The sequence below is a fragment of the Orcinus orca genome, chromosome 9, assembly GCF_937001465.1.
Source record: "Orcinus orca chromosome 9, mOrcOrc1.1, whole genome shotgun sequence".
Taxonomy (NCBI): Eukaryota; Metazoa; Chordata; class Mammalia; order Artiodactyla; family Delphinidae; genus Orcinus; species Orcinus orca.
The window spans coordinates 55543013-55562779 of record NC_064567.1 but is presented as its reverse complement, the minus strand read 5'-3'; the positions used below and the strand labels follow the sequence as shown (position 1 = coordinate 55562779).

The 19767-nt window shown below is 37.8% G+C and overlaps 2 protein-coding genes across 6 annotated transcripts in view; both read left to right on the top strand.

Moving 5' to 3' along the window:
• KRIT1 (KRIT1 ankyrin repeat containing) overlaps nt 1-13298 on the top strand; it is a 45664-nt gene extending 32366 nt beyond the window's left edge. For 4 of the 5 annotated variants that reach the window (XM_049714762.1, XM_033420502.2, XM_049714759.1 and 1 more), the window contains 2 exons: nt 3540-3656; nt 3975-4462. In XM_049714762.1, coding sequence (XP_049570719.1) covers nt 3540-3656; nt 3975-4043 — 186 coding nt within the window. In that variant the 3' untranslated portion in view covers nt 4044-4462. Of the gene's footprint in view, nt 1-3539; nt 3657-3974; nt 4463-10148 lie in introns of those variants that run through there. The other variant, XM_049714760.1, reaches the window with a different exon arrangement.
• A 2670-nt stretch (nt 13299-15968) lies between these two features.
• Nucleotides 15969-19767, top strand: part of LRRD1 (leucine rich repeats and death domain containing 1) — a 31348-nt gene continuing 27549 nt past the window's right edge. The window contains exon 1 of the mRNA XM_004265613.3: nt 15969-16091. The gene's annotated coding sequence lies outside the window, so the exon portion shown is untranslated. The remainder of the gene's footprint in view (nt 16092-19767) is intronic.

Here is a 19767-nt window from a genome sequence, read left to right as displayed (position 1 = left end):
TTATTTCCTGATAACTCAGGATCATCATTATGGGCAACAGTTATTTTCCCATACTGTTAGAAATGCCTGTGAATGGAGATAAAGAATATGCAGGGACATAGGGCAGTGACTGACTTGGAACTTGATTTTTTGAAGTCTCTGATATCTGCTTGCTTTGGAGTCATTTGCTTATCATTTTCTATTTAGACTATTTTACTCATACAAAATAAGCTGCTTCTTATTAGCTTGTAACTACTTTTTCTATTCCTGTTGTACTAAAGAAATGAAGGAGAAATTCCCCTTGTCATTTCAAGAAATTTTTCCTCTGCTATTTCAGAGCATTTTATACAAATATCTGCAAATTCTTCTTCATCGAACTGGATGGTGATACTGTGGGCATAACACTGAGCCTTTTCTCTAAACTATATTTTGTGTTTGACTTTTGGGAGCATTCCAAATTTAGGCAACAATGAAAAGTTTTATATAGTATTCAAATGATGTTTCAGTAATATAACATTTCATATTATGAATAATATTCTGGTCCAGGAATTGAGTAAGTGAGATAGCAGTAGCAGGCAGAGGATGATAGTGTTATTAAGAATCTGCTTTTTCTAGAAATATAAATAGAAATGCTGTCATTGGGCATATAAAAAGGTGATTGAAACCAAGGGTAACAAATGTTTTCTGTCCACATAATCATTACCTTGTGTTCTGTAAGCTACTGATAAATTTATGGCACCTATAAAAGCTCTAAGATAATTACATTTTCAAACGATATAGGAACAATCAGCTTGTCCTCAGTTGTCTTAGATTGACCAAATCTGCTAGGGTTGAATATGACAAGCTTGCTTAAATAAACATCTTCATCTGCAAAAATACATTCATTTGCATTTAAAAGTCTACATATGGGATACATTAGCCTCAGAGATTAAATCTCAGGAAAAGCCATAGAATACAGCTGTGTTGTTTTTTTTAATCTCAATTACTTCTGCCTTCTATATTTTGTTATTGTTTGGAATAATAAAAGTTGCCCCTCAGAAAATACAGCTCAGCCAGTTTCATATACTCATCAGAGACCTATCTTTCTACTTACATAAAATGTAGGCACTATCGAATAGGTAAATGCAGTGTTACAGTTCAACGTTTTACTATAGTGAAAGCATTACAGTCTTCATAACTGAACTGTGCTTGTTGATATATCTTCAGCCTTAATACCACTGCTACATCCAGGCAATAGATTACCCTTTGCTGATGTCAATTTATGTAGACCATAATGCCCTTCTGAAATAAAACTGGTTCTTTAAATACCCATATAGTGCCATTGTTCATGGTCACTTGTCAACATCACTATTTCTCCTGTGTGTCCTGGTTGGCTATGTCTACTTCTGACTTACATGGTTTTCCTTTTCTGCTCTCAACTATCCCTGTCATTTCTCTTACTTTTTGACTTCCTTCACTAAGCACCTTCCCCTTTGTAGGTTTTACCTCCTAATGAGAGCTACTTTTTCCTTCTGGAGCAGACTGGTCTCTCAAAACAGCCATGTGGGCTCTTCAACTCCATTCAGCCGTTTTCATTATTGTGGATTTCTCAAGAATTCCTTTCTCCCTGCACACTGTCCTTTAAAAACAAAACCTTTATTTTTAACTTATGGCTTCAGTGCTTTTGTTGGTCATTTGACCTTCATGTAATCTAGGAGTTGCTATACCACAGATGTATTTTTTTTCTGTATATTAAACTGTTTTGAGGACATATTAAATGGACAGTTTCCTGTCTCTTGATTAAAGAAGTTTCAAGTCACTGATCCAAAAGATAGATAGTTTAAAGTTTTATGATATCTTGATTCAGTGTTTCATTGTGTACTTTGGTAAACAGCTATTTTAGTAGATCCTGTCTATAAGTTATATTTTATAAGTATAGCTATTTTAAAGCAAGATATTATTTTCCCATTATAAGTGGTATACACTCATGTAAATTAATTATATTACATTTCACTTACAGAACCTTTCAGAATGCCCTAAACCATTACCTTTCTGGCATATCCTTAGTTTATTATTTACAATCATTATGTTAAGAACTGCTAGTCATAGAGAGGTAATGTTTCTCAACATACTTATTTTAAAGGATGGCATGAACACTTTCTTTGTATATGTGTATACAAAGAATATATTTTTAGGGTAAGAAAATGTAAGTTACTACTAGGAGATAATTGTTTTTTAAATAGTCCAAAGAATATATTGGATTCCTATTTAAATATACCATTATGTTACAACATGTAGGAATAGGGTACTGTAATTGGTTTTAAATAGTTCTGTTGAATATATGAAGGATATATTATTAATTTTTTAAATAATGCTTATATTTACAATAAATATATCAGCGTACTTATTTTCAGTGATATGAAATTGCCTAAATCGACATGTTACCCTATTACATAAATTTCAGATCTGAAAGTACTATATGAATATTCAAAAGGTACTGAATATATCAATAGTAAAAGGAATTGTTTTTAAGATGCAGAAAGTAAAAACTTGCAGTACACTTAATTTTCTTGAAAGCCACTGATAGAATGGGCATCTTTTTTTTTTCCCCCATCATTGGGTAAGTTTAAGGTGTACAATATGTTGATTTGATACACTTATCTGTTTCAAAATGGTTACCACAATAGCATTAGCCAACACCTCTATCACATTGCATAATTACAGTTTCTTTTTTCTGGTGAGAACATTTAAGATCTACTCTCTTAGCAACTTTCAAGCATATAGTACAGTATTGCTAACTATAATCATCATGCCCCACATTAGATCCCCAGAACTTATAACTGAAAGTTTGTACTACTTTGACCAACATCTCCTTAATTTCCACCACCCACCAGCCCCTGGTAACCACCATTCTACTTCCTGTTTCTGTGAGTTTGGCTGTTTTAGATTCCACATATAAGTGGTATCCTATGGTATTTGTCTTTCTTTGGCTTATTTCACTTAGCATAATGCCCTCCAGTTCCATCCATGTTGTTGCAAATGATAGGATTTCCTTATTTCTCATGGCTGAATAATACTTCTTTCTGTGTACACATATACAAATACATAGCACAGAATGGGCATCTTTAAATAATTTTGTTGGGCTTCCCTGGTGGCGCGGTGGTTGAGAGCCCGCCTGCCGATGCAGGGGACGCGGGTTCGTGCCCCGGTCCGGGAAGATCTCACATGCCACAGAGCGGCTGGGCCCGTGAGCCATGGCTGCTGAGCCTGCGCGTCTGGAGCCTGTGCTCCGCAGCGGGAGAGGCCACAACAGTGAGAGGCCCGCGTACCGCAAAAAAAAAAAAAAAAAATTGTCATTCTGATAAGAATATCATTGCTCAAGGCAGTCTTCTAAGAGTTTACCATATATGTGGCTCTGTACTGCAGGCTGTGTGAAGTTAGTGTGGGCACTTTGAACAAGTTTTATTCTAACTGTCAAAACCACTGTGTTTAGACCTGTCTAGATAGGTGTAGATAGTAAGAGAAGATGGGTGTTGTTTTTAATAAATATTTCAATATAATGATTTCTAATTATGTTGCAGGCTTTACTCATCAGTCTTAAGTATGGTTGTTTTATGTGGCAGTTGGGAGATGCTGATACATGTTTTCAGATCCATAGTATGGAATATAAAATGAGCTTTATAGTACATACAAAACAGGTAAGTACCTAATCAGTTATTCTGGACTTCTAGTAATAAACTCTACTGTATTAATAAAGTTATTTCTTTTTTTAAAAATGACAGTCCATTTTACTTTAAGGAAAACCTCTAACATGAAGTTAACATATTTAAGACCAAGGTAAAAAGGCAGGCCTTTCCTAAGCAAAGCCAGAAACTTATCTGAATAATTTATTGCAGTCTTATAACAATGAAAAGTTCCTTTTCAAATACATAGAGAACTGTCTGTCCACTGCCATGTATGTCATTTACACATTCTTACATGTTTCAAATTTATTGTCAACGTATTTTACTTTGTAGGCCGGCCTTGTGGTAAAACTACTAATGAAGCTAAATGGACAGTTAATGCCCACCGAAAGAAATTCATGAGAGGAAAGCAACTGATACTTAAGCCACCACATTTTGTGATATAGATTTTTTCCATGAAAGATTTCTTAAACTATTACTTTTAACAAGGCATTTAGTCTCTTGTAATATATATGTATACTATTACATTGTACAGAATCTGTACTTATGTTTGGTGTGTAATATACCAATTAGTTTTATATAATATCCTAATAAGGTAATCTAATTTTTAGGAGAAACACACAAAAATGTGTAGATTGATAGTCTGTATAATATTAGACAAAACAGTAAGCTTTATAAAAAGTTATTTTTGGTAAATGGTACAGAATTTAGAGTGGAATATGATGAAATTAAAATACAGCTTTGCTATGACTTTGTGTGTCATTTCAAAATGTACAGAAAGTCACATGATTTGAATAAAGAAAATGTGTTTTCTACTTAAAGCATATGTAACACTGTTACTTAAAATTTTTTTTGTAATCTCTGAACATTTCTCAACATGTTTTTAAAAGACTTAGTTAAAATGTTTATTTGGTATAAGCTAGTATTTCTCAAAGTATTATAGTTCTTGAACCCCCTGCATCATAATTACCTGAGTGCCTCTTAAAAACAAGGATTTCAGGGACAAGTTCTAGACAAGTTCATTCACTCTTGGAAATAGCAGGGCCTGGGAATTTTTTCTTAAGTTTTACTTAATTTTCTGTTGAAATAATTCCAGACCTAATGATGAACTTGTATTATTAAAGTTAAGTAAATTACACAGAACTGCCTGGCACATAAGCACAAACATACATGGACACATAGACTAAGTGACAATCTCTGAATATTACTAGTTGCATTTGTTAAGAACATGTTGTATTTTTATGAGTTGGCTCAATGATGTATTTATATTGCCTTTATATTGTAGGAAGTAGATCACCAAATATCTGGTTGTTTTATTTAGGGGAGCACAGGTATCATATTAGGAGCTAACTTGATTAATCTGCTATTTAATAAGCTTAGAAATTAGTCTTTCCAAGCTAACAGGTTGTTGTGTTCTAAGTAAGTCCAGAGATAACAGTAGTAATACTTAAAATTATCATACAGGTTGCAGATAATTTTTTTATATTATCATCTACTCTTCACGTTGACATCTGCATATTTTTAATGGTGGTCTGCTGAGCTTTATTAAAATTAAGGGGACTTCCCTGGTGGTCTAGTGGTTAAGACTCCATGCTCGCAATGCAGGGGGCCCGGGTTTGATCCCTGGTCAGGGAACTAGATCCCGCATGCCGCAACTAAAAGATCCCGCATGCAGCAACTAAAAAGATCCTGCACGCGGTAATGAAGATCCCACATGCTGCAGCTAAGATGCAGTGCAGCCAAATAAATATAAATATTAAAAAATAAAATAAATAAGATTATGTGGTTTAGTAAGTTTAATGAGAAAGCCTGATTTATCTTTAATTCTGTGCTAAGCACTTTTGACTCTACATAGACAGTTCTCTGTTCAGTTTCATCCATTCCAATAGCCTCAATTGTTACCAAATACGCTGTTGACTCCCAAACCTAAAACTTCAGCCTCAACCTCTCTTCTGAATTCTAGATCTTAATCTCCAATTTCTTGGTATTCTAGCTCCACCTAAATGGTTTACACAAGGAACGTCTGTTTAATCATAGCTGGAAACGGAATCTGTTTCATCTACCTGCTCCATTCTATCCTTACACTTGTGTTCTCTGGTTAATGGCATCAAACTGCATCCAGTTGCTTACCCTGGAAATCTGGGAGTGGTCTATAACTTCTCCCTCTTTAATCACCCTACACATTCCACTTAGCGAATTCTGTCAAATGTCTTGTGAGTCCTTTCCTATTCCCTTCTTCTGTGTTTGCACTGCAGCCACCCTAGTTCAAGTCCTCGCAGTCTATTCTTGGGCTCATTGTAGCTTCTTCCCCTGGCCTCCCCAGCTCAGGCTCTAAACCCTGCCACACTGGTGCCAAGTTAACCTTTCTCATAGATCTGATTATTTCATTACCCTCTTAAAACCCTCCTCACTGATATAAAGTTAAATTCCAATTCCTAAGTGTTGAATACACTAACCTGCCTATCTAGATTAATTTCTAACCAATTCTCCCACACTCATCCTGTGCTCCTACCCCAGTGTTTCCCAACACTAGCTCTGCAGTTACCTGGGGAGTTTTGGTACTTTATGACTCAATAATTTTCAGGTGGGGCCCAAGCATTTCTGTTGTGAAAGTATCCCAGGTGTTTTTGATTTATAGCTTAGGGTTTAGAACTGCTGTTGTAATTAACTTTAGGAAATAGCTGAATGCTTTTCCTTTCACAGAGGGAAGTGAGGATGCATCAGTGCTGCATCAAACAACTCCCTGCTCCATTGAGTACAGTGTACCCTGCCAGAGTTGTACAGTATGGCTGCCCTGAGAGAAGGAAGAGGAAATTATTGGAGTAGCATGGCTCTTAAAAGCTTAAAAATATGTAGCATTAAGAAGTCAATTTCAAAGTTAATATTGAAAAAAAATTCATCATTGTCAGACCATAACAAACCAGAAATAAACAATAAGGGGAAAATGCAGACAGCTTTTAATGAGTGCCTAGGATTGGTCAAGCACTATATGAGCACTGGGGATAAAAGATATTATTTTCCTTTTCATCATTCTTTCAATAAATTTTTGAGTGCCTTTTATGTGCCAGGGATCCAGTGGTAAGAAAAAGTCCCTGCCTTCAGGGATCAGAGTTTAGTGAGGGAGATAATAAGTACTCATATTTATGAACTGTGATGAGGGACTTCCCTGGTGGCACAGTGGTTAAGAATCCGCCTGCCAGTGCAGGGGACACGGGTTCGAGCCCTGGTCTGGGAAGATCCCACATGCCGCGGAGCAACTAAGCCTGTGTGCCACAACTACTGAGCCTGTGCTCTAGAGCCCGTGAGCCACAACTACTGAGCCTGTGCGCCACAGCTACCGCTCGCATGCCTAGAGCCTGTGCTCCCCAATGAGAAGCCACCGCAATGAGAAGCCCACGTACCGCAACAAAGAGTAGCCCCCACTCTCCGCAACTAGAGAAAGCCTGCGTGCAGCAACGAAGACCCAACGCAGCCAAAAAATTAATTTTTAAAAAATTTTTCAAAAATCTTCACCCATAAACTATGATGAAAGAAGAATAAAATGTACTATCTAAGCAAAAAGAGGGAAACTTGATCTAGTCTTAGAGATCAGGAGAGGCTTCCTCGAGCCAGTGCTGCTTGAGCTGGCATCTGAGGAGTAAGCAGGAATGAATGATGTGAAGAGAGTTGAGGGGAAAGGAAATGAGGTGAGATATTTTGACCTCAAGGATGGTCTTGGAGAATTCATGAGAGGAATTACAATTTTTAGCTAAGAAGTGAATTCAAACAGTTGTTTATCCAAATCACAGCAAATGAATTTCCATTGTAGAAATAAAACCAGAATGGGTAACCCTGTGCATGATAACTGCATTGTAAAGAGGAAAACTTACTGAAGAACTACGTCTTGTAAGATTAAAAATTGCAAAATTTGACCCTAGAAAAATTAGACTTGATAGAAATATATAATGAAGTAAAACTGCCCATAGTTCTTGACCAAATTTAATAGAAGAATTGCATAAATAAAATATAGATTTTAATTTGATCCTGAGGAACTCAGTGGCAAAAACTGTAATTGGAAGAATTTGATATGTGCAAAAAACTGATTTATTAATCAATTCCTTTAAAATTTACAGAGAAAAAAACAATGAAATTATTTCTTACCGAAATAATGTCAGTCAGATGAAAATGGGAAAAATTTAAATTGTTTTTGCTGTACTGTGTGTATAGGAAACTGATCATGAAATTAAACTGGTTTGAGTACATGCAAAAAATATTTCCTCAACAAAAATCCATCTGTGATGGTATGATTCCCATTTAACATTTGTATTCGTAAAGCCAGAATGCCTCCATGGTCATATCTGGTATTTGAAGAGGCAGGATAGGCAGACTGAAAAGGTCCTAAAGCAGAAGAGGGGTAAACCCTGGGGGTTCTTAGAAACCAAAGTGCTTCAGGCAAAGAAATATATTTTAGACATCTTAGGGTGTAGATGAGAAAAGCAATTTCAGTACATTGTGCCAATTTCTATTATAAGAGGAAGTGCTGGTTGTTCAGAATTCATTTGAAGGGCACCAAGGATAAACAGGAAATACTTCCCCATCAGTTAAATAATAATAATAACTAATACTTTAAAATGGTGCATACTATATGGCTGGCATTGTCTGAAGCACTTTTAGATATATTAATTCATATATATCTATATATAGAGATATATATGTATGTTTAATCCTCATAACAATAACTTTGAGGCAGTTACTATAATTCCCATGTAACAGATGAAGAAACAGAACATAGAAAGAACATAGAAAACATTTGTTTTCTATCTTTTAAAAAGCTTAGGAGCCAAACTTCCTAACACAGTAATGTAAATGTTTTCATTTTCTTATGTTGTATAACCTGAGTACAACTTTATATGTAGAGGTTATGTTACTTGTCTAAGATCAAAAACCAATAAGTGGTAATCAATTCAAAATCTGGCAATCTGTCTTCTGAATTTAGACATTAGTCAGGTAAAGGAGAGGTAGCTGAGAGGTTTATCCAAAAAAAAAAAAAAAAGATCAAATCTTGAAGGATGTTGTGCTCCCTGCTAATGAGCCATTGGAGCATTTAGGACTTGACTAGTTCAGATTTGTGTGTTGAAAGATCACCCTAGGTCACTGTACAGAAGGGCTCAAAGGGGTCTAAGCAAGAAGATATAAAACAATGGGAAGAAATGGATCAATGTTTTGACAAAACCAGTGACCTTTTGGATATGAGGAATTAGGAAGAGACAGGAATCACAAATAATTTCCCTCTTTCTGTCCTGGGCAACTGGAAAAATGGTACCACCATATATGCTTAACATAGGGAAGGGAGGAGGAGGGTTTGAAGAAATGTGTTGAAATCCTGGTGCCTAAGGGACATGTAGGTGGAGATGCCCCTGGCCTGAAGCTCAGAAGGCTCTGCTTGAGTGGCAGTTGAAACTACAGGAACATATTTAAAGTCACCCAGGAAGAGAGTAGAGAGAAGCAAGCCAAAGAATGCCATTTGAGAAATGGGCAAAGGTAGGGCAACACACAAAGCATCTTGTTAGGTACATGGATATCAGTATGGAAAAGAAACAGCTTGGCACCATCCTGCATACTATATATTAATAAATTTCATATGGGCAGAAGTAAGTATTAAAAGAATCTTTAGGGGACTTCCCTGGTGGTGCAGAAGATTCTTAACCACTGCAGGGGACACGGGTTCGAGCCCTGGTCCGGGAAGATACCACGTGCCGCAGAGCAACTAAGCCCGTGCACCACAACTACTGAAGCCCACATGCCTAGAGCCCATGCTCTGCAACAAGAGAAGCCACCGCAGTATGAAGTCTGCACGTTAGAGTGATGACTTATGGGTTTGTGTTGGATGGTAGGGGCAGGGCTGCAGGGAAGTTGGTAACCACATCACTAAGGCCAGGAGTTTAAAGAAAGCTTTTATGGCAAGTAAAACCTAAAGGCTGAGACAAGGAAGAATATTTATACCAATATGATTCATAATGGACCCAAACTAGAAATATCTAAATGTCCATCAACAGTACAATCATGAGTGTGCTGCATGATTTCATTTATATAAAGTTCAAAAATCAGCCAAACAAGTTGATGGGGATAAATATGAGAATAGTAGTTACCTTGTGAGGGGAGTGACGGGGACAAGGTACAAAAAGGGTACTGGAATATTCTATCTCTTTTTTTTTAATTGGGGTATGGTTGATTTACGGGGTTGTGTTGGTTTCACGTGTATGGCAAAGTGATTCAGTTATATATATGTATATTCTTTTTCAGATTCTTTTCCCTTATAAGTTATTACAAGATATTGAATATAGTTCCCTGTACTATACAGAAGGTACTTGTTGGTTACCTATATTATATTTTATATTTTATGTGTTAATCCCAGGCTCATAATTTATCCCTCCCCTCCTTTCTCCTTTGGTAACCATAAGTTTGTTTTCTATGTCTGTGGGTCTGTTTCTGTTTTGCGTATAAGTTCATTTGTGTCATTTTTTTTAGATTCCACATATAAGCAATATCATGATTAAAAAAAAAAAAATGAAGCCCACGCACTGCAATGAAGAGTAGCCCCCGCTGGCGGCAACTAGAGAAAGCCCGTGCGCAGCAACAAAGACCCAACGCGGCCAAAAATAAATAAATTAAAAAAGAATCTTTAGGGAATTCCCTGGCGGTCTAGGGGTTAGGACTCTCGCTTCCATTGCAGGGGGCATGGGTTTGATCCCTGGTGGGGGAACTAAGATCCTGCAAGCAGCACCGTGTGGCCTAAAAACAAACAGAAAAACGAGAAAAGAAAAAGGGATCCTTAATATCGCTAGAGAAAAACAGATCAATATATTTTAGAGCACATTCATTTATGGATTTTTTAATGGGTATCATGAGAAATAGGTGTTTAAAATGCCTTTAAATGTACACAATAAAAAGGAAAGCAAAAGAATCAGGGAATTTAGAGCAACTGGAACTCCTACATAGCAATAGCAATGCAAAATGGCACAACCATTTTCAAAAACAGTTTGGTAGTTTCTTCTAAGTTAAATATATACCAACTGTAGGACCCAGTCATTCCACTCCTAAGAATTTATCCAAGAAACAAAAACATGTTCACATAAAAATTTGTATGCAAATATTTATAGCATACATTTCTCATTTTTTCATAATTCATAATGAAATGTAATTACTCATAACTGCCCCAAACTAGAAACATGCCAAATATCCTTCAGTGGGTGAGTGAATAAACAAACTCAGGTACATCCATACAATGGAATACTACTCAGTAACAAAAAATAAACTGTTGATGAACAAAATGGATGAATTTCAAATGCATTATGGTAACTGAAAGCCAGACTCAAAAGGTTACATACTGTAGCATTCCTTTTAGATGACATACTGGAAAAGGCAAAACTATACAGTCAGAAAGCAAATAATGATTATCAGAGGTTAAGAATGGGGGTGAGGGGATGTGGGGATATAAAGGGGCAGCACAAACGAATTTGGGGGAGTAAAAACTGTTCTATATCCTCATCATGATTGACAAATACTCGGTGTATTTGTCAAATCTCACAAAACTGTACATCAGAAAGGATTCTACATAAATTTTAAAAGTACATTAAAGAAACGAATCACAACTTGCTATACAAGTGTTGAAAATTTACCAAAAATATATGTAGATTTAATGGAAATATAAGTCAGTATTCAAATTCTAATAGTGAGTGGTCAAAGAAGATTCACAGCTTATACGTTCAGAAATGCAGACAACTATAAAAAGTGGAAAAATACAAATCTTTGCTAACAAAAATGCAAAACAACCTTATTAAAATAGTTAAAATAGTATGAAATAATAAAACAACTAATTACATTAATAAAAATCAATGACAACGCAGGATTAAGACAACATATGAGAATATATTCTGGGTAGTACTGAAAATTGGTTTAATCTGCTGCTAAAGCCATCTGGGAAATGTTTACTCTCCTTGACCTGATGATCCCACATTGAGGACAATCCAAGGATGAGCCCACTATCCCCACTTTCTCATTTGCAGTGCTCTACTGGCACAAGTTCCCTTACTTGCCTAGGGAGTAAACCATATGTGATGCAATTCAACAGGGGAAAAAAGTAATAGTTGTCTAACATTACTGTAAAACTGGAAGAAAATTGTACAGTTAAAAATAATATATACCTAAGGCAATTGCTTTTAAAACAAGTCTCCACCAGAGCATTCCAAATGCTTTAGTTGTTACAGGATCATGTAATAATGCCATTAACTCAATTATATGATCAAATAATGTATGTATAATCTCAAACCAGTAGTCAGCGAATCATTTGTTGATTTTGGAATATGTTATGTTTTAATAACATGCCTTCCCAGTTATATTTTACAGATGCTGATAATACTTGTTTGTATTTACTGCATACTAGTAGGGCAATGAAAGGGAAAGAACCTAAAATGGCAAGTCATATATGGATAGAAAAACAGATAAATTTTTCACTTAATTCAAATATGCACCATTTTTCCTTTCTGGATTGTTGGCTTTCAATTAATTTTGAATTTAGTTTCGTACATATAACCACTAGGAGGAAGAAAAGCCAAATCTGGATTTTTAATTTATTTCAGCCACTTCACTCACAAATAATTTACTGTATATAGTTAAAAGTTGGATTTTAATTAATTTTATCTGAACTTTGGCTTACTTGTTAAGTTACCTCCTATCTTAAAATACATGGATATTCACACACCACTCATTGTTTTATATTGTATAACAGTTTAAAAGCAGGGTTTCACTATGTGGTATAAAGTTAATTACATTTTTCCCTCTTTCTTAGTCATAATCATTGAAATGGTAAATATATCACTTCTCATTTACATTACTGTATAAATGAGGAAAGATTCAGAAACAGACATTTTCCAAGATGGATTAAATACTATTATAGGAGTTACCACAACAAAATGTTTTTGAAACTTAGCTTATTTTCAAGTTCTAAACAAAATTTGAGACAATTCTTAGGTAGAAGTAATCCCAGTCTGCTTTTTAAGGTGGAGTTTAAATCACAAGTCAGAACCTTAGTATTTAAATTCCTTAAAAGAAACGGGAGGAGGGGGATAAGAAAACTACCTGTATTATGAAGACCAAAGGTAATATAAATTGCAATATTAAGATTAAAAAGCTTTTTTCACCTCTACCTTATGCTGAGTAAAGAAGGTAAGTATACTAATTAGTACTCTAATGCTCTTGATTAAACAAATACCAGACCTCTGGAACACTAGCAAATTATATGTATTTCCAACAGTATGATAGGGACATAAAAACAGACATATATGTCAATGGAATAGAACAGAGAGCCCAGAAATGAGCCCACACATATATGGTCAGTTAATTTATGACAAAGGAGCCAAGAATACACATTGCGGAAGGGATAGTCTCTTCAATAAATGGCGTTGGGAAAACTGGACAGCCATATACAAAACAATGAAACTGGATCACTATCTTACACTGTACACCAAAACTAACTCAAAATGAATTAAAGACTTTAACTTAAGATCTGAAACCATAAAACTAGATGAAAGCATAGTGGGTAAGCTCCTTGATATACATCTTTGTGATGATTTTTTGAATTTGACACCAAAAAATCACACACACACACACACACACACACACACACACACACACAGTGGAATATTACTTGGCCATAAAAAAGAAAATCTTGCCATTTGCGACAACATGGATGGACCTTGAGGGCATTATGCTAAGTGAAATAAGTCAGAGAAAGACAAATACCATATGGTCTTGTAAGGATGTGGCAATATTATCTTGTAATAAAACCTGAACTCAGGGCTTCCCTGGTGGCGCAGTGGTTGAGAGTCCGCCTGCCGATGCACGGGACATGGGTTCGTGCCCCAGTCCGGGAAGATCCCACATGCCGCGGAGCAGCTGGGCCCGTGAGCCATGGCCGCTGAGCCTGCGCATCCGGAGCCTGTGCTCCGCAACGGGAGAGGCCACAACAGTGAGAGGCCCGCGTACCGCAAAAAAAAACCCAAAAAAACCTGAACTTATAGATCTAGAGAACAGATTGGTGGCTGCCAGAGGCAGGGGATGGAGGGGGAGATATGAAGTGGATCAAAAGGTAAAAATTTTCTGTTAAAGCATAAAGTCCTAGGGATATAAGTACTATTTGAAAGTTGCTAAAAGAGTAGATCTTAAAAATTCTCATCGCAAGAACAAAATTTTGTAACTATGTAGGTTGACAGATGTTAGACTTACTGTGGTGATCGTTTTGCACATATACAAATATTGAATCATTCTGTACACCAGAAACTAACAATGTTATATGTCAATTATATCTCAATTTTAAAAACCACCAAGTTCTTAACTCATTAGGCAGATGACAAATTACAAGTACAATCCACAAAATAGCATGCTAAAAGGCTACACATGTAGAATTATTATAGAGAAGGGAGCCTCACCGCTTTTCATAAATTCTAAAAAGTCAGCCGTAATCATTATTCAACTTTAAATTCCAAATTTGAATTTGGTGGTGACGGGAGGGATTGGAAGGCTGTGGAAAAGGACTGGGAAAAGTCGTGGGCCAACCACCCTGATAACCAGGAGGGCCATGACTATTCACCAAGGCAGCAACATCCAGGCCGAGGGGAAGCATCCAACTGCCTAGACCAGGGACCTTGCAAATGAAAGGTGAGCCTTTGATATGAGTCTATAGATAATGACGCATAGGAGTTTTCCTGTTAAACCGGCACTCAAAGGACATTTTAAACATCACTTTGAAATAGGGATGTGATGGTGTTCATCAAAAGATATGAATGAATTCAAGTGGCATTTTTAGAGTACTTTATTTCAATCATGATAGAACACTTGGTATATTCAATTTTGTAACATTTTAGATATTGGTATTGTTAGGGGAAACACTGAAACCACCCACCCTGGCATGAGTTATCTTACAACAGGAGTTCTTGGTAAGGAACGCGGAACTAACAAGCTACCACCAACTGTAAGAATTTGGGAAAGGTCAAAAGGAGAGAGATGTCAGTCCATGTGTCCTACCAGCCTCCCAGAATCCTCCTCGCTGGAATCCATCTTGGCTGAGCACGCAAGCGCCACCAGGAAGGACCCTGAGTCAGAATGATTGGCCAGAGACAACCCGGAAACTAACCCCATTACCATAAAACCCAAGACTGCGAGCCACGTGGCAGAGCAGTCCTCTGGGTTCCCTTACCCTGTTGCTCTCCACCAGGTGCCCCTTCCAAATAAAGTCTCTTGCTTTGTCAGCACATGTGTCTCCTTGGGCAATTCATTTCCGAGTGTTAGACAAGAGCCCACTCTCGGTCTCTGGAAGGGGTCCCCCTTTCTGCAACATTATTAGTAAACCAAGGAATTCCTTTTAAAGTTTTATATTTCCCTTTTCTTAAAGTTCTATTATCCGGTTCTTCAATTACATTCTCACATTCTACAAATAATTCCTGTTTTTCTGATAAATACCGTGTTTTTGTTATATTAGGCTAGGACTAAATTAGTCCTGTAACTTTTCCTCCTCCTGTTGTTTAGATGATGGGAGAAAGGAAGTCACACTCACCCCAAGAGCTTTCTCAAAGCTCAGCCACCTCTCCTGCCTACATTCATTCCCCAGTACTATTCTTGGTAACTTCAAAGGCAGACACGCCTCCAAATCAAATCCTCATGGTCTCGGGGATCCCTTTAAACACAGGTGCAGTCGCCACCTCCTGGCGATCAGCATAAACTCGGTTATTCCTGAGCTCGGGTTGCTCTCCTTCAGCCTGGTTCGTGGTTTGGGAGCCTCGCCCACCCTGAAGAATAGCCCGGGAGCAACCGAGACAAAAGAGGTTGGACTGGCTGTTTGGTTAAACCAAATGAATTGGTTTGATGACAAGCTGCGTCCTCCATGTCACTAAATGCCATTTTCACCGCGCCTGTATCGCCTGCTGTTCATCCCACAGGCAGGAAAATCAGGTTCCGGGAGAAAAACCTCGGAGCATGACTATCCGTGAAGTCGGACTCGAGTGGATTAGCGTGGTAGTAACCTCTGGGGACCAGGGCCCTGGCCCGTGGCTTTTCATCCCCGCGGCTTCTTAGAATCAGAAGCCTGGGACGCCCCCGACCAATTAAATCAGAACCCTTATCTACTTGGGAGATTCTAATGCTCAAGCCGAGGACCCAGGCGCGCGTTCTCTACTCAGCACGCGGAGGCCGGCGCGCGTCCCTCCTGGGGAATTGAATGGAGGCCCGGGCCTCCCCCGAGGTGTCCTAGTGTGACCGGGGGCCAGCTCACAAACGCGCGGGGGCGCGGCAGAGCCCAGGCGCCAGGCCACTGCTGCCGTGGGCCCAGGCTCGCGTCAGAGCCGAACAGCAGGCCGCCGCCGTCGCTGGAGTCCTTGGAGGCGACTCCTCCCGCCACTCGCTGCGGAAAGACTCCAGGTGACACGAAGCTCTGTGACTTACTTTGGCGGCCCTCTAAGCCAAATCCAGGTTTTCTCCTCCCGTTTCCCCTCAACACCTGCGGCTCTGCGTGTCTTCCCTTTTCTCTATGCCCCTGGGATACCCATTTCGAGAGTGTGTGCATCCTGTCCTACGTTGCTTTAGCCTCTGTTCAGTGGCCATTTCTTCACATTCTAGGAAGCAATTTGTCGATGCTGCACGGTATAAAAATGCCCCTGTGGCTCCCTGAACGTCCATGTCTTTCAGCTCTGTAACAAATTACATTGGGTCATTGTTCAACTTACTAATATTTAGGGAAACAGTATTGGGATCTATTTTTGCCTATCAAATTGGCAATATTTGTTTTTAACTGAAACTCTCAGTGCTTGTGAGGATGAGGACAGACAATATAGTATACATTTTTAGAATGTTATTTAGTTGTGTATATCAACCTTAAAAATGCTCACATGGGAATGGTTAAATAATTGATGGTACATCCTTCTATGGAATATTTCTCAGGCATGAAAGATAAACTTTTCAAATATTTGATTTCAAACCATGGTATGTTAACTATGATTTATATTCTGTGACAATGTAAATGTTTCATATCTGTACCGTTCAATAATGTAGTCGCCAGCCAAGTGTGGCTTCTCAGCACTTCAATTGTGGCTAGTATGACTGAGGAGCTAAACTGTAATTTAACTAAATTGAAATTGCAATAGCCACATGTGGTTAGTAGCTACCATATTGGACAATGATGGACAGTCTCAATTTTGTTTAAAAAAAAGTATATATATGATATTCATTACTGGCTATCTCTAAGAAACAGACATCATAGTTGCTTCTCCAGCACCTATTCTTCCTTTGGATTGCTCTATCTCCCCGATATGTGTATATATGTGGGTGTTTATGTGTGTGTGTGTGTGTATATATATATACACACACACACAGATACCATCTCTGACTCAGTTTCTTCTCCAATACCAGTCCAAACTGGGTGCAGCATTCATGGCCAATCTGTAGGTACCCACACATGGAGACCAGAGCAACACTTATTTGATTCTGTATCTTTTAAAAACAACCCTTTTGTTACATAGCAATGGGAATGTACCTAATGCTGCTAACTGTACACTTTAAAATGGTTAAACTGATAAACTTTATGTATATTTTACCACAATAAAAACAAAACAACACCCCTTTTGCAGAAAAACAACCAAATACCAGAGGATAAAACTACCATAAACTATGGTGACCCATCAATATCACAACCCCATGTATGCCATGCTTACTAAAGCACAAGGGCGAAAGCCACCTGAAGAAGCCATTCCCACAAAAGCCAACTGCACAATCTGGGCTGCTACAAAATACCAAGGTCAAAACTCCAAGGCTGTAAACCATGAACCCTCACCACCCCCAGAGTCTTAATTTCCCTAGTTGTATTTATTTTTCAAAGTGTTCAGCCAATGCACCAGATGTTGCAAATTGTGGACAAAGAATAACACCCTTTCTTCCCCTCCCAAGTTTCTTATCATTAAATATAACCAGCTACAAAGAAGTCAAAACATCACATTTATGACTGATAAAGCAGTTTAGAGAGAGTGGCTTTGGTCTACAGCTAAGTGAACTTGTAATAATTTGCCACTGAATTTGACATAATTACTTTGTCATCACACAGATGGACAGCCTTGGCTGCCCCAGCAGGTATGCAGCCCTTTTATTCTATGGAAGACAACCGGCTAGAACACAAATCTTGCAGACAGAAAGACTGGAAGGAGGGAGCCCAAAAGGGTCTGAGTTCATCCGTCATCCAAGTCTCCTCTTCTCTGAAGAGGAGATATAGTGGAGATGAGGCTCAAGACCAAGGGCATTGCATGAGTAGAGTTTCCTCCACATGAAAACTTGAAGTCAGGAGAAAGCAGTTACTTCCCCACATGTCTCAAGAAGAAAAAGAAAATTTGGACAAACCAGTAACCATTAACTCAAATTAATAAGAGATCAAAAAGCAAATTTTACAGATCCTTCAGGGAAGAGATTATTCCTATAATATATAAAATGCTTCAAGAAGTAGGTAACTAGGTTGTTACCCAGCTCATTTTATGAGCATAGTATAACCTTGACAGTAAAACTGGACAAGAACGGTACAAAAAAGGGAAATTACTAGCAAAATTACTAATAACATAGGCATTAAAAATTCTGAGTAAATGTTACATTTAATTCAGAAGTAAATTAAAAAGTAATATATTATGACCAAGTTTGATTTATCCAAGAAATGCCACATGTTCAATAAAGAAAATCTATTAATGTAATACACCACATTAGCAGATTAAAGAAATAAGACAGCGGCTATCATTCCTCCTCTTCCACATTGTGTTGCAGGGCTTAACAAGTGTAGTAAGACCATAAGAATAAACAAGAGTCAGGGACTGGATAAGAAGAAAGAAAAAAACACCAATATTTATGATATTGTCCCTGTAGAAAATCCAGGAGAATGTGTAAATTTATTAGAACTAATAAGAGAGCCCAGTCAGCTTGCTGGATACAAAATCAACATACAAAAATTAGTAGTGTTCCTGTATACCAGTATTTTAAAAACTAAAAAAAAAGGGCTTCTCTGGTGGCGCAGTGGTTGAGAGTCCGCCTGCTGATGCAGGGGACGCGGGTTTGTGCCCCGGTCCGGGAAGATCCCACAAGCCGCGGAGCGGCTGGGCCCGTGAGCCATGGCTGCTGAGCCTGCGCGTCCGGAGCCTGTGCTCCGCAACGGGAGAGGCCACAACAGTGAGAGGCCTGCGTACCGCAAAAACAAACAAACAAACAAAAAACTAAAAAAAAAGACATAGGAAACAGATATCATTCCCAACAGTAACAGAGCTATATCACATTATTAAATAGGAAGATTCAACGTCATAAATACATCACTTCTTTCCCAAATTAATTTACAAATTCAATTCTTATTGAAATACAAGCAAGATATTATGTGGAACTTGACACGCTTATCCTGAAATTGATCTGGCAATGTAAACGATTGAAAATAACCACTATAGTTTTGAAGAAAAATGGTAATAAGGTGAGAGCACTTTCTCTACCAGATATCGTTTTATTATAAAATTATAATCATAAAAAAACATGTAGTATTGATGCAAACTTACACAAGTAGATAACAGGAATAGAATTGAAAGTCCAGAAACAGCTTCCACACATATATGAAGTATGATTGAGGCAACATTAGAAATCAGTGAAGAAAGGACTTATTATTCAATAAAGTGTTGGAAATAATTGACTAGACATATGATAAAAAAATTAAATAAGATACTTTTCCTCAAAGCATACACAAAATTATTTCCATATAGATTAAAGAACCAACTGTAAAAGGCAAAGCATAAAATGTTTTAGATGCTGGGTATCTTTCATCTGCACCTTATATCAGTTTTTGCTGCATACCACTTCTATTTATTTATTTTTGACCATGCCACGCAGCTTGTGGGATCTTAGTTCCCTGACCAGGGATTGAACCCGGGCCCTTGGCAGTGAGAGCATGGAGTCCCAACCACTGGACCACCAGGGAATTCCCTGAATAACACTTTATTAAGCTCACAATTCTGGGTTAGCCACTTGGGGTTGGCTCAGCTGGACAGGTCTTCTGATGACTGTGGCTGGGCTCACTCACGCATCTGTGGTC